Source organism: Siniperca chuatsi, linkage group LG11 (genome assembly GCF_020085105.1).
Source record: "Siniperca chuatsi isolate FFG_IHB_CAS linkage group LG11, ASM2008510v1, whole genome shotgun sequence".
Taxonomy (NCBI): domain Eukaryota; kingdom Metazoa; phylum Chordata; class Actinopteri; order Centrarchiformes; family Sinipercidae; genus Siniperca; species Siniperca chuatsi.
In genome coordinates this window covers 28,828,748-28,844,291 of record NC_058052.1, presented here as the reverse complement: position 1 = coordinate 28,844,291, position 15,544 = coordinate 28,828,748, and the positions used below count along the sequence as shown (strand labels likewise).

Genomic DNA, 15,544 nt, shown 5'->3' with positions numbered 1-15,544 from the left:
CCACATGCGAAACTCCACAGTGAGAATACAGTTTGCTTGCTGTGTTTGTCTCTGACAGTCTCGGACGCACAGCCGGATTCTGGAAGCTCGGCTCTGATTGGAGGATCCGAAACGGCGAGAACGGAGCTCCGCGCTCCAGGTACGACGACACCGCTCACCTGCACACGTGTGTCAAGGGTCAGCTTTACTGTCATCATACAATTGCTACATTGCTCCCTGCCCACAGTCGCTCTTTACTGTTGCTTTTTACTCTTCCTACAGCTGTCATTCCTATTATTACTCATTTATTAATATTAACACTATTCTACTATATAAAAAAATATAAAATATTCTATGTGGTCTTTGCATTGGGCCTCCCTAACCCTCTCTCCCTGATGGCCGCCCCCCCTGAGTCTGGTTCTGCTCGAGGTTTCTGCCTCTTAAAGAGTTCGGTCTAGACCTGCTCTACGGTGCAATGAGATAACTTCTGTTATGAACTGGCGCTAAATAAATAAAACTGAATTGCTTTCAGAGAGTTCAGGATGTGTGATGTTGGAGAGGTGACTTCAGCCGAGCTCGAGCATTTCTGTTTGGCACAGAGGAATCAAACATCCATCTGTTATCCTGCTTTTTAAAATCAGATTTCCTTTGTTTTCTTTAATCTCTGGCTTCTGTGCCTGGGAACGCACACACACACACACACACACACACACACACACACACACACACACACACACACACACACACACCCTTCAGTCTCTCTGCATTAACAGAGGCTGACTCATTCCTGCCTCTTTAACAAAGTGAGGAAGCCGCGAAGTGCTGAGCGACGCTCCGCTTCGATAAAGCTTCAGCTCAGGTCAGGAGAAGGTCCAACCTCCCCCGCCTCCCTCCCCCTCCCTCCCCCAGAGAAAAGGGTGTGGGCGAGCTGCTCCTGTAGGACTCCAGCACCAAGGTCACCCCCTCCCCACCCCAACATCCTCCGCCTGTAAACACACAGTGACTCACACACTGAAGGAGGGGGAGTACGTCAGTGTCCTGATGAAGGTTTGTTATCAGAGCCACTGTTCGCAGAGGTCAGAGGTCAGAGGTCACAGCAGCCTGACGGCGGATGAGACCTGATGAAGCAAAGGGGGAGACGAACGATGTTCGTTCAGATGTTGAGAGGTGGATGAACGGTGTTTTCATGTGTTCACCCTTGATGACAGCGCGTGTCGCGGTCCGAGAGGCGTTGTCGACCCTCCTCTGGGAGGTTATTCTGACTCCCGACGTATTTAAAGACCAGCTTGGCACCTCTGAGTCTTTACGTTTTGATTCTCTGAATCATATTTTCAGTCGGCGGTCAGCGTGAGAACAGAATGAGCTGCTGTTTGTTTCCCCGTTTCCTACCAGCAGTCAACGCTTGTCCCTTTTAAACGTGACCGCGTAGTTATTGTGCCTGAATCGAACCAAACCGTCGCCATCGTGGTGGCAGATCACAGACCAGCCACACTTCATGACGTCACTGACGGTGTTTTCCTGCTGACAAACGTGTCAGGTGGACATTTTTTGATTTTATGATTATCAGATCTATCAAGTTCTTGAAACTGGATGGATTGTCATTGATAGTTTGTCACTGCTTTCATTCAGACAGTCATGCTCCCCTCAGGATGAACTGTAATAACTCTGCTGATCTAGCGCCACCATCAGGTCGACATGTTAACGTGTCCGACACTTTGGCTTCTGACCAAACACCTGCAGAGCTGATGGCGTTCCCATCAGCCTCAGCTGCGCTCTGAGTTTACTGCTAATGTTAGCATGCTAACGCGCTAAAATAAGATGGTGAACGTTATAAACAACAGCATGTTAGCATGCTGATGTTAGCATTTAGCTTCAAAGCACAGCTGTGTCCGAGTACAGCCTCACAGAGCTGCTAGCAGGGCTGCAGACCAGCTGATGATGCTTACTGAAATTTACTGCAAAAAAAGGTTGGAACTCTAGAGAAGCCTTTGAAAATTCATCATTCAGTCAAAAAAACTGGCGGGAGTGATTTTCCTGCAGGTCGGACCTGCACCTGAGTGTTGATAAAGCTAAATATGCTACTTCCGTCAGGGCTGTAAGTTCTCGGAGTGTGACACAGAAGCTGCGTTTATCCATATTTTTGGTGAAAGCGTGAATGTTTAGATGAGACTGATCACACTGACGGACGGAGGAGAAGTTAACTCAAATACTGCTGCTGTTCTCAGGAGAGTTTCTGAAAAACTTCACATCCCGTTTCAGCGTGCGGAGACATTTGATCGGACCGAAGACAAACGTGAGCGTTTACTTGTTTGGTGAAAAGGTCCCGGTGAGGTTTCCTGACTGCAGTTTGGATTTCAGTTAAACCGGACCAGCTCACTCTAAACAGAAAAACTAGCCATGAGTTGTAAACTGAAGGTGAGTCAGAGGGGAACTCTTGTTCCATGAGCGGCACCGAGAACTCTGAGAATCAAAACAGTCCATGTTTTTGGAAAAGATTCAGACTAAAATAGACCTTTGGCCTTTAGAGGCTGGATTTAACAAAGAAAGACAAACAAAGAGGCAGTTACACACACACACACACACACACACACCTCGACGTGGTAGAGTCCGCTCCCACCACACCTCCGATTGAACCGACTTCCTGCGAGCTGAAGTCGGTGTAATTAAATCACCAACAGGACTGCAGCCCAGCAGAGACACACCGGACACAATAACGGGAACGCCGTGAAATACAGCGCAGACGCCTCCGAGGAGCCACCGCCTCTGGGACGCGAGAAACTGACCCTCCCAACCTGAACGCAGGTCAGGAAGTGCAGGTGTTTGTCACTGCGTCCGCCTCCTGCACGCCGAGAAAGTTCATGAACTTGCAGTTGAAACATTTAAACAGTTTCGATACCTTCACATGTTGAGTTGAAATGGATTGTGGGTGGCTGTCAAAAGCTAAAACTGAAGATATGAAAGGAAATGATTTTGTTTCTGAAGTTGAAGGACTGAAAGAAGTTGAAGTGGCAGTTACAATGGAAGAGTGAAGATTGAGCTGGAGGAAGGATTTGCTGGCATTATAGTTACAAACGGTCTGATTTCTTGGTGTTTTCTGTGTGCAGTTTTTCTCTTTCCACTTCCTAACACGCGGTGCATGCTGGGATACGCTCCAGGCTTCACTTCAGGATGAACTGCTCAGTTTTTGAGTTTGAATCGACAAGATTTTACTGAACGTTTTGTTGAAAGTTTCATTGTTGTTATCTGAGGATGTAAACAGGAAATGTGATGAACATGAGCTGATTCAGAGGAGCACGTGACTTTTGTGCAGTTTCAGGTACAGGTGAGACGATGAAATACAATCCAGGAAGTAAAGTTAGAGTCATTTCAACATTTATCAGACGCTAGAACGCTGCACAGCACTTTATAATACACTTCTGCAATTATTTTTAGCTTTTGTTGCGTCGCTCGTGAGGCAAACAGTAGACATACGACGTGTATTTGAACGTGGCCGAACGGTCTAAAGTGCTGCTAGCGTCCCCTAGAGGCTGCAGTGTTCATCACAGCCACAATATGAGCAGCAGTCAATCTACAGTTTCTGTAGATGTATGTCACTAACGTGTAGCAGGAAAGTGCCACTTTTTCTCCCCTTTTCACAAAACTGGAAGCCCCGTTGGCCTGCTGACGTTCTGCCATCCCATAGTCTTCATTCAGATCGTTCTGTGACTGTGAAGAGTCGGCCGGCTGCAGTCGTTGCTCCTGTCCATACCGACCGCAAAGAGATCCTTTCCTAAAGCGACTCCGGTGGAAGAGATGGGGGACCACATCCGTTCATCTGAAGTTGATACGAGGCTTCGGTCTTTGGTCTGGGCTTGATGAAGACGATGAAGGAAACAGATTTGATGACACTGCGGGACTTCCTCCTCTTTTTGTTTAATCTCCAGTGCTGCGACTGCAAGTCGCTGATACGGAAGTTCTTTGTTCCAGCTGCCACTCTGATTCTGTCACTGACCGAGTTTAACAATGAACTCAGAGTGAAACAAATACTGAGGAAACTCAGCTGAGAAATCCCCAAATACATCAGCCTGTTTCCCATCAGCCCCTCTGTCTCTACCTGTCTGCCTGACTTCCTGTTGATCTCTCTTTCGCAGATCATTTTGGGTTAGTGAAGCTTTATTGGTCAAAAAACACGTTGCCAAAGCATGACAGACAATAACTGTTAACCTCACGGTGGTGCTAGAGGAAAAGTCAACACTGTATTTATTATTTACTCTAATCAGTAGGATTCATACTCATCAAGTGGATTTTTCACAGGATAAGTGTTAAGGTAAGTTTTGACCAGTTGGTGGCGCTACAGGAATCAGTCAGGGATCACGCAACCAAAGTCAGTAGTCATTTGTGAGCTTGTTGACATGCACAGTAGTCTCCCGGCTATGTGTTTGCACATGTAAACATCTTATCCTGGTTTTGAGAAACCTGGATCCTGTGGCATGTCAACACTCTCTGCTCACAGGTTAAATTACAAAGCAGTTAGTAAAACAAGGATATGACGGCAGCGTTAAAGGGGTGATTCTCCACCTCAGCGCCTGTCTCCAGGTGTCTCCAGGTGTCTCCAGGTGTCTCCAGGTGTTGTGGAGTGCTACTGCAGGTGTTTTGAAGTCGTATGAAGCCTTCAGCGTCTCGGAGGGAGCTGTGTGAGGGCTGATAAACGTCCTCCAGTGATGTCACTCGAGTCAGAAAGAAGTGAGCGTCTGCAGCCCGCTGCTCGTCTCTGCCGCAGGCTGCATTAGCCGCTACTAGCATAACACCCCTGAATCTCTCACACAACTGTCTGCACTCCAGTTGCATGGTGGGTAATGTAGGCGGCAGGTTTTTGACGAGGAAGAAGAACGAGTGGACTAAAAAAAGACGATATCTCTGGTTCTGCTGCATCGATTTACATCCTTTTAGTTTAAAACTGGAAAAGAGTGTAATGCTAAATCAGCAAAGGACGCTTTTAAAACCAAACTGTGTTCATTCTGAGAAATACATGGCTAAGGGAATCAAGACACACCCGGATACTGTTACGATCACAAATATAACCAGATTTCTCACGTTCCATGTAAACATTATATCCTGGATATGATTAAAACCAGGAAAAGACTCGAAACCAGGACACTGATGTGCACGTAAACCTGCTCCATGTCTGTAACTTTCATGACAATCCGTCCAGTCGCTGTTGAGATATTTCAGTCTGGACCAAAGTGTTGGACCGACGATGAGCTAGCATGGCTAACGCCAGTTACTGATGAGCCTTAAAGGATAAAGCTGGTGATCTCGGCCTGAAAGTCTCAGCTGTCTCTATTAAAACTGTCTCTTCGTCTTCACCTGTGTGTGTTTCAGACGTCCAGCTGGAGCGAGGCGACCCCAACCGCGAACAGAACGACCACCAGGCGTCCGTCAGCGCGCTGCACGACACCGGCTACCCGGACAACCAGCACAACGCCACGCACCCCGCCCTGGACCCGGGCCACGCCCACAACCCCCATCACACGTCACACCACCATCACGACCACCGGCAGCAGGAACACCACCTTCCTGGTGAGTCTCGGTCAAGGCTGACTCAAACACCCGTAGCCACGTTAAAGTCACCGACTCCACCTGTGCGTTTCCTGCTTTGACAAGTCAAAATGTCTGCCGTCTCTTTGGTGATCAGGCAAAGAAACCTGATTTTAAAAGTATTGTTCGTTGTTTTGGAATATGCAGCGTTTGATTGGCTGCAGTTCTGTGTGTTACGGCCATCTTCACCTTCGTAAAACACACCGAAGCACAACAGAGTGCAGTTAAAGCATCGTTCAGTTATTAAGTCAGTAGGTTTTATTTGACAGACAAAAAAGCGCACGTGATACAACAGCAGAGGTGGACATTTACTGAGGCCCGAAGCTGAAACACTGGACTCTTTACTGCGTTTATCTGAACGCTGCAGTCACTTTACAGATTTTCACACAAAACACATGAAGAGTTTATAAAATCTGATGTTTTGTTATAAATTAAACTCTCAGCAGTTTATAAGTTCAGCTGAATCGATCAGTCGACTGACAGAAAATGTGTTTTGATGTTTGAAGTCGTTTCTCCTGTAAATCCCTTCCTGGCTGCAGCTCCTCAGATGTGCAGATCTGCTGCTTTTCCTCTGAACGACTGTAATAACTGTGATGTTTGTTAATAACGCCGAGCTTGGACTGTCGGTCGGACACGACGACACGCTGAAGGCGTCGCTTTGGGCTCTGGGTCGTCGTGGACGGCGTTTCTCACCGTTTTCACCAGTTTTCCAAACCGATCGATCGATCGATCGACGGATCGACGGAGAAAAGAATCGGCAGATGGATCCAGAATGAAAAGCATCATCAGCTGCAGTCCGATACAAACCGGTTCAACATGAGCTCCAGCTCCACCAGCTGCAGCAGCAACATCCTGCTTTACATTAATGCACGAGGAATAATAACCTGATGATAGAATATATAACAGCACAGCAGCCACAGGGACGCTGCACTGCTTTAATGCTTTAAGGAGTGTGTTCAGTGTGTGTCAGCAGCAGTTAGTGTTGACGTTACACTCAAACAACCGCTGATCTATTTACACAGCGTAATGATCGGCACGCTGTGTGTAGGCAGGTGGATGTGATAATGATCCTGATGTCTCATTCACATCCTATGAGGGAACTATAACACCGAAACACACACACACACACACAGGAAATCCTCTCTTTCTTCTGTCTCCCATACATTGTGTGTATGTGTGTGTGTGTGTGTGTGTGTGTGTGTGAGACTACAAGATGGCCGCTGACACTATATTATACCTCCTGTGTCACCAGACCAGCATGTGCATTACATCACACACACTTCCTCCGTCCCGCGTGGAGCTGGTTTGGGGATCGGCCTCGCGCTCAGGTTCCCACAGCGCTCTGTTCTCTCTGACCTTTGACCTCACTCACCCGCCAGCATTACATCACCCTTACAGGAACATTCAGCTCCATCGTCCCCTCGAATCCAAATACACAGAGAGAGAGAATGACGAATGACTGCACGGCGTTTCGGGAGTTGACTTCTATATGTGTGTGTGTGTGTCTTTATATATTTCCGAAATGACCCGAGGTAGCGTTACATTTGCAAACTCGTCGTTTAGTCTTCGTCCTCAAAGCCTTTTTCCTTGTAAAAGTAAAACATATTGTTTGAAAATCATCTCCAAAGTCTGCATTGTTAGTTGTAAGGACTGTCCAGCGTGTTGTTCCCCGTCCCGGTGTGGTTGCTGCAGAAAGAATCAGCAGCGTGAACTCCACCCAAGCAGCTCTATACGGCCTGTTAGCTTCGACCGCAGCTTCTAGTTAGCATGCTCTCATGTTTCGAGCCATCGAGTGCATCTTTAAGCAAATACTCAAAGTTAGCATTAATTAGCTATCGAGCTACAGCTGATCAAATCTGCCGGTGACAAGTGACCCATTTCACTTCCGTCTGGAATCATCAGGCCGTTGTTTGAAAGATTATTGATGGCAAATCTGTTTTAAATGTGTTGAGCGTAAAATAAACCTTCTTTATTTCCAACAGGGAGGAAGAAGAAGTCACGCTGAACTGCAGTTCAAACATCAGCTGAACTGTGTGAAGATGAAGTTTTCCTTCTCTTCAGTTTTCTCGTGCTGCGTTGCGTCCGTTTCCCCGCGTGGCTCCTTAAAGAGTCGTCTCGCCTTTTTATTTGGGGCGTTTACAGCAAAGCGTTAGACGAAGCAAACAGAAGCCCAGCTGGGTAACAGGCGCTGTTGAGTCCGAACAGGAAGTCGACTCAGCTCGGCCCCGTAAATCACGCTGACAGTCATTAGATAGAAACGCTGCCGGCTGACGGGGGGGGGGGTGCTGGAGTCTGCGACCTGGAACTTCCTGTCGCAGCGTGGCCTCACTGTACCGTGACCTTTGACCTCTCAAGGCCCCGCATCGTGTGGGAAAGAGACTGTGTGTGTGTGTGTGTGTGTGTGTGTGTGTGTGTGTGTGTGTGCAGGAGAGTGACAGCAGTGACCTGAGGCAAACACACACTCATGTTTGTATTTCTGTACCTGTGAGGACCCCCCGTACCAGGCCCGAGGCTGAACCTGAACCTGAACCTGAACCTTCACACAGCTGGAGAAACTTTCGGAAAAATGTCTCCACTTCCAAAGTGTTTGCTCGCTTTACAGAAATGTCCACCAGCAGTGTTTTGACTGGTTTCCAGTAAGTTGCTTTATTTTTATTTGAAAAAATCTTTTTTGTGGCAGAGAGTTTTCTATCCTGCTCCCGTCTGTGGAGCCGAAAGAAAACCGTTTCAGCTTCTGTTCGACAGCGAAAAGTAAAACTGGTTCGTACTTGTGATTATAAAGTGACAAGCCTTTGATGTTCTTGGTCACAGTCACTGTCTGACGGTCATAAAGTCGGAGACACCTGGACGCAGGAAGGGAGAGGACGCCTTCTTTGGCCAGTTCCACTCAAATCCACCAGCAGCATCAAAGCTAAAAAGATTTAAAAGATTTCTGCCGGTTTCTCAGTTAGCTTGATGTCTCAGAAAGTCGGAGCGATTGGAGTCTGGAGGACAGCTCGCTGAGAAGAGTCTGATGGGGTTTGTCGTTCAGCTGGATCAGTGAGACCGATAAATAGCAGGAAACGTAAGCACAGTCGGGTTTGTTTCAAACTCCAGAAATAACAGGAACACGCAGGATCAGATGGACCCACTGAGCCCTGCGGCGGCTCAGACCTCCGATGAACGAGGTCCAGCTGGAGGACCGGCGGCATCCTGCGGTCTCTGTGTGTTCTGGCTTCGCTCTGCCAGTCTCTGCTGAACCAACAGAAACAAACGGTGAAAACTCATCTAATCTCTGAGCATTTCTCCTGCTGGGAACTCAGCTTGTATCACATTTGACCGCGAAGCCCCTGAATCTCCCGACGGCCCCTCTGTGTGTCGGCAACATCAACACGAGTGTTTTCAGAGGCACCGAGCCCAGCCGACACAAACGACAGCCGGCTCGGAGCCGTCGGAGGCGTTTCTGTTCCCCTGTTGGATTGTTTTCCAGGCCGAGGGCTGTGCTGTGTTTATATTCCAGTTTGGAAACTAAACTGGGTCCATTTTAGAGCGGAGCGACCAACTACCGGCCCCCAGAGAGCCATGATTCACCAGGGTGTGTGTGTGTGTTCGCTTTGTGGTTTTGCAGTAGGGAGGGGGCGCAGGGGGGTGTAAGGAGAGCTTTTTGTGATCATGTTTTCATTTAAGATTATTTAAAACTTCGAAATCTGGTTCAGACATTCACATTTCCCAGAGGAAGAATCCTAATAACTTCTGTCTTTTCATCCAGCGCCACCAACAGGTCAACTTTTAACACTAGCATAGCATGCTGCCATGCTAACTGGGTGCAGGACTCTGGGGACTTTAACAGTATCGATTCTTCTGGTGCTAATATTCAAGTAGTTCTGTAATGTGGTCGTTCAGTATTTTAGTTATCAGTTATCAATGTATTTGTTGGTAAATATGAAACTTGAAACGTGGCTCTCTGGGGAGCCGCCAAGGGGCCCTGAGCAAAACCTGTTCCCACACGTTTTTGGTGCAGATAGTTTCTCGTTTCTTGAAGCAGACTACGTGACACCGTGTCGACCTTTATTGCACAAAACAACAGTAACGAAAGCAGCCACTTGTTTTCTGACTGAATCCATCCACCAACCGTTTGGCCAGCTGATGGCTTCACGTTGACCGGATCAGACGCTTCGAAACGAACCCTTTTCAACAGTTTCATAGTGATTCAGGGCTTCAGGAAGCTTCGGTTCCCTCGTCAGTAGTCTGTGGTGAGCAGCAGGTAGTTTCAGGGAACCGGAGTGTTTCGTGTTTTGGTGCTCACATGAAAAGGCTTTGATCTGTAATTGAACGAGTTCTTTCTTCAGTTGTAGATGAGGTGGATGTGGCCGCCCTCCCGTACCTAGAAGCCCCCGCCGCCCTCCCCGTTCCCCACATGATGGCCCTGGTCATGTCCCAGCTGCAGCCGGTCCTGGAGGGCTTCAACCGCTCACTGGAGCACCTGAGCCGGCAGGTAGGGGACCTGGCCCGTGACGTGGCCCAGCTGAAGAGCAGCCAGCTGGGGACGGAGCTGCAGGCGGGGCCCCGGGACGGCACCGAGCTTGACGAGGCAACGGAGGAGCGCTTGGACGCCAAACTGGATGAGGTGTTTCAGCACGTCAGGGAGGTCCGGAGGCAGATGGAGAGCCAGCGGACAGACGTGGAGAACAGGCTGCACTCCCAGCATGCAATGCTGCACTACAACCTCACCAGCTTTAAGACGGACATTGACATGAAGCTGAAACGCCACCAGAAGATGCTGCAGGTCAGTGGACAACAGGGACAGCTCTGTCTCGTTACAGTAACTTTGGCCGAGGATTAAGGCGACTTCACTTTACACCTTTTTAATCAAATGTTACCAGGAAGTAGAAATATTAACGAAAAGACAGAAAGTATTGTTTATTCAGTTTTTTACTTTGAAAGAGAAACAAACAAAGTGATTGAACTGTCTCTGATCTTAGGTCAGCCTGCAGGCCATGAACGCCACGCTGGCTGAGCTGAGGCTGGACCAGGATCAGACCACAGAGGATCACCTGGAGGAGCACCTGCCCCCCCCCCGCCCGCCGCAGCCCTCGGACACCTCTGCGCTGTGGGAGGCCATCGAACGCCTGGACGACATGGTGGTCAACAACACAGTGAAGGTGCGTCCAACCAAAGCCCAGTCATTACTTCTGTTTAAAGTCACCGTCTGCAAACGTCCTGTGAGCTAGCGCCCCCTACAGGCTGCAGCGTCATCAGTCTCACCAGCAGTGGAGCTAAAAATGTAAAGTTTGTCCTGAGGGTGGCGCTAGAGGAAAGATCATCTAAAGGGTTCATCCTCTGGGGAGCAGGACATTACGTGGGGAAATCTAGCTGTTAGATATTATTTCTTGTGTATTAGTGGACATGTTCATCCTCATTACAGCCCCCCAAACAAGATATGGACCAAATAATGTTTGCACACATTATTAAATAGACATTACATAATAATATATGATCATATATTGTGTGCCGAAGATAATTTTATTTTCTAACAATGTATCTAACCTGTTAGGACTAGATGATCCACGGCAGTACGTTTGTTGTATGACTGAGGTCAATATTCAGCAGCACAAAGACCAAATATTGATCGCTGTAACCTGCACAGGCCTTTTTAGACTCGTACATGAAATCCAACATTAGAGACGGGCGGATGAAGCTGTTTCAGCGCTTCAGTCAAATGAAGAACAACACGTGACGTTGAGCTTCAGAAGGATTCGTTCACTTTGACAGAAATATAACGAACACCAGAAAGACGTAATAAGTATGAGATCGTTTACACCCGATACCAAATAATAATGTAAAAAAAAAAAAAGTAATTTGCTAATTTAATATCATTCTCAAATCACAGTGGGACTCATGAAATGTTGAAACACGAGTCCACAGTGGCACTGGAACTAAACATCAGGCTTCATGGACACTGCATTTCTTATTTTACTGCAACATGTTGCACAATAACAAACATTTACTGCAGATTTAATAACTAACACGCAGGCTTGTTGGACTGTCATTGCACACACGCACAAAACTATTCGAATCAGCTGCCGCGTTGAAAGCTCAGACAGACAGATCCGCTCATCACTGCAGACACATTTTAATGCGTTCACACACGCCCAAAATCCTTTAGAAGTTCAGAAAATATGCAGATACATATAAAACTAGACTTGTAACGGGGTCCGAGCACCTTGAGGCTAATGGGACCCAAAGCAACGCTGGAGCGGGCCCTTAACACCTGGTTGTTTCAGGGATTTAGGGGACGCAGATGAATCAGAATCAGAATCAGAATCAGAATCAGAAATCCTTTATTGATCCCCGAAGGGAAACTCTTTGTTACAGCAGCTCGTCTTTACGTCAGTGCACACAGAAGAAAGTACTAGCAAACAATATGATACACTATAAAACACTATAAAACAGGTCAGAAATAAATTAAGTATCCTGTCGGTATAAGTATAAGATAAAATAAGTGTCGAGTACCAAGTGGGTTTACTGGTTGATGATGAAAGTACAGTATAAAATACAATGTAACTAAATATGTAATAAGTAATAAGCGGAGGTGCATGTACTGTCGAGAGTAATAGAGGTATATAATATCCGTAACAATAAATAAGAAAACTAACATGGGAAACTAATATTGCACGGGAGTAGTACACAGAATATTGCACAATTATTATTAATTATGGCGGAGATGTTAATGATCAGTGTCCAGTTTAGTGACTTCGGGTCATACAGACTGACACTTAGAGGGAGGAGTTAAAGAGTCTGATGGCCACAGGCAGGAAGGACTTCCTGTGGCGCTCTGTGGTGCATTGTGGGGGGATGAGTCTTCCGCTGAAGGCGCTCCTCTGTTTGACCAGCGCGTCATGGAGCGGGCGGGAGACGCTGTCCAAGATGGCGTGCAGTTTGGCCAGCAACCTGTTAGAGGGCCCTCAGTGGCTCTCAGGGTCCTGCTAAAAACGCAGGACCTGCTTTATTTGATATTGTACTACAAGTTTACAAATACCAAGAACCAAGTGATGAGTTTCCTGGGGGCCTCTGGGGGCCTCTGGGGGCCTCTGGGGCAGGTTCCCACTTTGCATGGCTTGTAATCTCTCTTTGAATTAAAGGACAAATCCTGTCACTTCAACAAGTTCAGGAAGCTGTGATCCAATAGGAACATGTTTTACTAAATCAAGAAAGCCTGATCTGATAAGGCTTCAATCATAATACAAAAAACAGGAAAAGGTTTAAAGGGAAATCCTTCAGCCCGTGTTGTTGCGCAGGTCGCTGGGCTGCTGGAGGACGTGGAGGTGACCTCGGGGGACGTCCAGCAGCTGAGGCGGGACGTTAAGGAGCTGGATAAGCAGATCAACCAGACGGCCCGGACCAGTCAGATCCAGTTCATGGAGACGGGGCTGGAGGTGGAGGCGGCGAGGGAGGCGGTGCTGAGGCAGGTGGGCGAGCTGGCGGGGAACCTGAGTCAGCAGGACGAGCGGCTGCAGGAGATGGACGTGGACGTGGACTACGTGTACTCCGTCCTCTACAAGCACAACTCGTCTGGAGACTGCGACTGCAAGGGGCTGAAGGCCGCCGTGGCTCGACTGGAGAGGGGCGTGGCCAACGTGACGGAGCTGGCCAATGAGAACCGGTTAGCCCTGGACGATACCAGCGAGGTGGGGGCCAGCGACTGGGAGCCGGCGGTGGAGGCGCTCCAGCGTGGCCTCCAGCAGGTACGAAAAATAAAATCCTAAAGACACAGACACTTAGACTGAACATCCTTTTAATTTCAGCTCGCCACATTATCTGTGACCAAACGAGCAGGGAGGCCCGTCCAGTACACGACATCCAAAGACCTGGTCCTAGTTATCGGATCATTAAGAAGATGCAGCTTGACCCTCAACAGACAGGAAGTGGAGTTCATCTTTCACTATATTGTTTGAATACACGTTCATAGACTCGGATGTTTGTATTTCAGATTGAGCGGCAAAGTTAATTCTTTTTCATGGAAACAGTATTTTGACAAAAACCCTCGCCCAGACTGAGCTAACCGCGTCCGCCGAGGAAGACCACGACAGGCCGAGAGTTCCAAGAAAAGCTACTAAATGACTGAGTTGAGAATTTTTTTGTCAAACTATATTTTAGACATTTAAAATGACAAACATCAGGTAAAAATAACTGGACAGTGTTTTAGAAATGAATTCTGTAAAGCCACTGCGTCAACGTGAAACATTTTGGACTTTAATGATTATAATTAGTGACAACATCAACAAAGACAGGACCGATTTTCACTTTACAAACAAAAACCATCAGAATTAGAAAAATGATACAATCACATAAAAAAAAATCCTTAAATGATGAATCTGGTGATAATCTATATTTTCCTTCTTGTCATCAAACCTCACGTTCAGACTCAAACAGCAGTGAACGTTTCTGAATCACAGCTGATGGATCTTCTTCCTCCGTCGTCCAGAAACTATTAAAACTCATCAGTGAGCCGCTCTGCTGCACTGGCTGACATGTTCCTTCATCACCACGAACACACACACTGTAGTTTATTCTGACTCCGCCCCACACACACCGTCCTGCTGCCCCAAACACTCACTACAGCACCACATGTGGATTCATCCGCCGCTGGAAATAGTCCCCAACAGATGCTCTGTTTCCTCCTGTTGGTCTGATTAGAAACTACAGCGAGCAGCTGTTTGGGGAAACTACTGAGCCTTTTTAAACAGGAAACTACAGATCTGTGTTTTTAAAGGTCTTCAGCAGGAACCAATGGGCTCGCAGCTGAGCGCCGCAGACAGGAAGTGAGACGGCACTGAGGGACGGAGCGACATGTTGCTGGTTTGAGTCTGAACGTGAGATTTGATGAGAATAAGAAAATACAGAATAATACTAACTTTATTTTTTCTCCCTCGTCCTCACCCTGCAGGTGAAGGAGTCTCTGACCTCGGAGCAGACCAGGACCAGTACTCTGGACCACAGCCTGTCCCAGCTGAGCAGCTCGGTGACGGTCGGTCTGGCTGAGGTCTCCGGTCTGAAGGAGACCGACAGGAAGCTGCTGGAGGAGATGCAGCACCTGTCCGGCTCCTTCGCCTCTCTTCTGAACGACGCCATCCGACACAGCGACGTGCTGGAGCTGCTGCTGGGGGAGGAGGTGCTGGAGTTCCTGGAGTGGCCCGTCCAGGACCAGGAGGCCCACTCCATCCCGGCCCTGCAGGAGCAGCTGAGGCACCTGCAGGAGCAGCTGCGAGGACACAACCTGAGCATCACCTCCCTGCTGGGCAACAGGCCGGGTAAGATCCACCTGCAGGGAGAGGAGGCTTCAGTTTCAGCAGCAGGGCGTCACTAATGTACAACATTCAAGTCAAGTACTTCTTACTTCACTACGTTTAATTGATAACTTTAGTTGCGTTGCTGATTTAGATTATTAAAATGAAATATCAACTAATAAATTATTGATGTATTATTATAGAACAAACAACCTGGCAGGAAGTAAAGTAATTACCCTCTAACCTTTATTTAAACAATATGCCGTCTTCTGCAGCCGGGAGCAGCTGTCTCCTCCGTCTCCTCCGTCTGCAGCACGGTTTTCGGACACGTACCTGCTTGGTGTAACTCAGACTGATGATTATGACCTTCAGCTGAACTTTAGAAGAAAGTCGTCATAGTTTAAAGGGATCTCTTCACAGCCAGTTCGGACAGGAGGAATGATTACACACCAACAACTCTTTTAACATACATACTGTATGCGTTAAAACAGACTGGATCAAACGCAGCTCTTTAGCAGCATCCAGTGGCAGCTGTAAGAAACTACACCACCACCTGCACTGAGACAGTCCTGCAGATTAAACCCGTGTGTTCAGTAGATCTGATTTTAGCCGCCGGGAGAAGCTAAAGTTTCATCTCTGTATTTCATTCCTAAACTCAAGAACAGCTGGAAGTTTAAGTCTTTCCATCTACGTGCGTATACGCTCGACATGAACAAACAACG

At 47.7% G+C, this 15,544-nt stretch overlaps 1 protein-coding gene across 2 annotated transcripts in view; it reads left to right on the top strand.

The window, feature by feature from the left end:
• The window catches only part of mmrn2a (multimerin 2a), a 31,752-nt gene that overhangs the window by 12,872 nt on the left and 3,336 nt on the right, over positions 1-15,544 (top strand). Inside the window, exons 4-9 of one of the 2 annotated variants that reach the window (XM_044213909.1) lie at positions 59-139; positions 5,341-5,538; positions 9,885-10,321; positions 10,518-10,697; positions 12,834-13,280; positions 14,483-14,846. In XM_044213909.1, coding sequence (XP_044069844.1) covers positions 59-139; positions 5,341-5,538; positions 9,885-10,321; positions 10,518-10,697; positions 12,834-13,280; positions 14,483-14,846 — 1,707 coding nt within the window. The remainder of the gene's footprint in view (positions 1-58; positions 140-5,340; positions 5,539-9,884; positions 10,322-10,517; positions 10,698-12,833; positions 13,281-14,482; positions 14,847-15,544) is intronic. The other variant, XM_044213910.1, reaches the window with a different exon arrangement.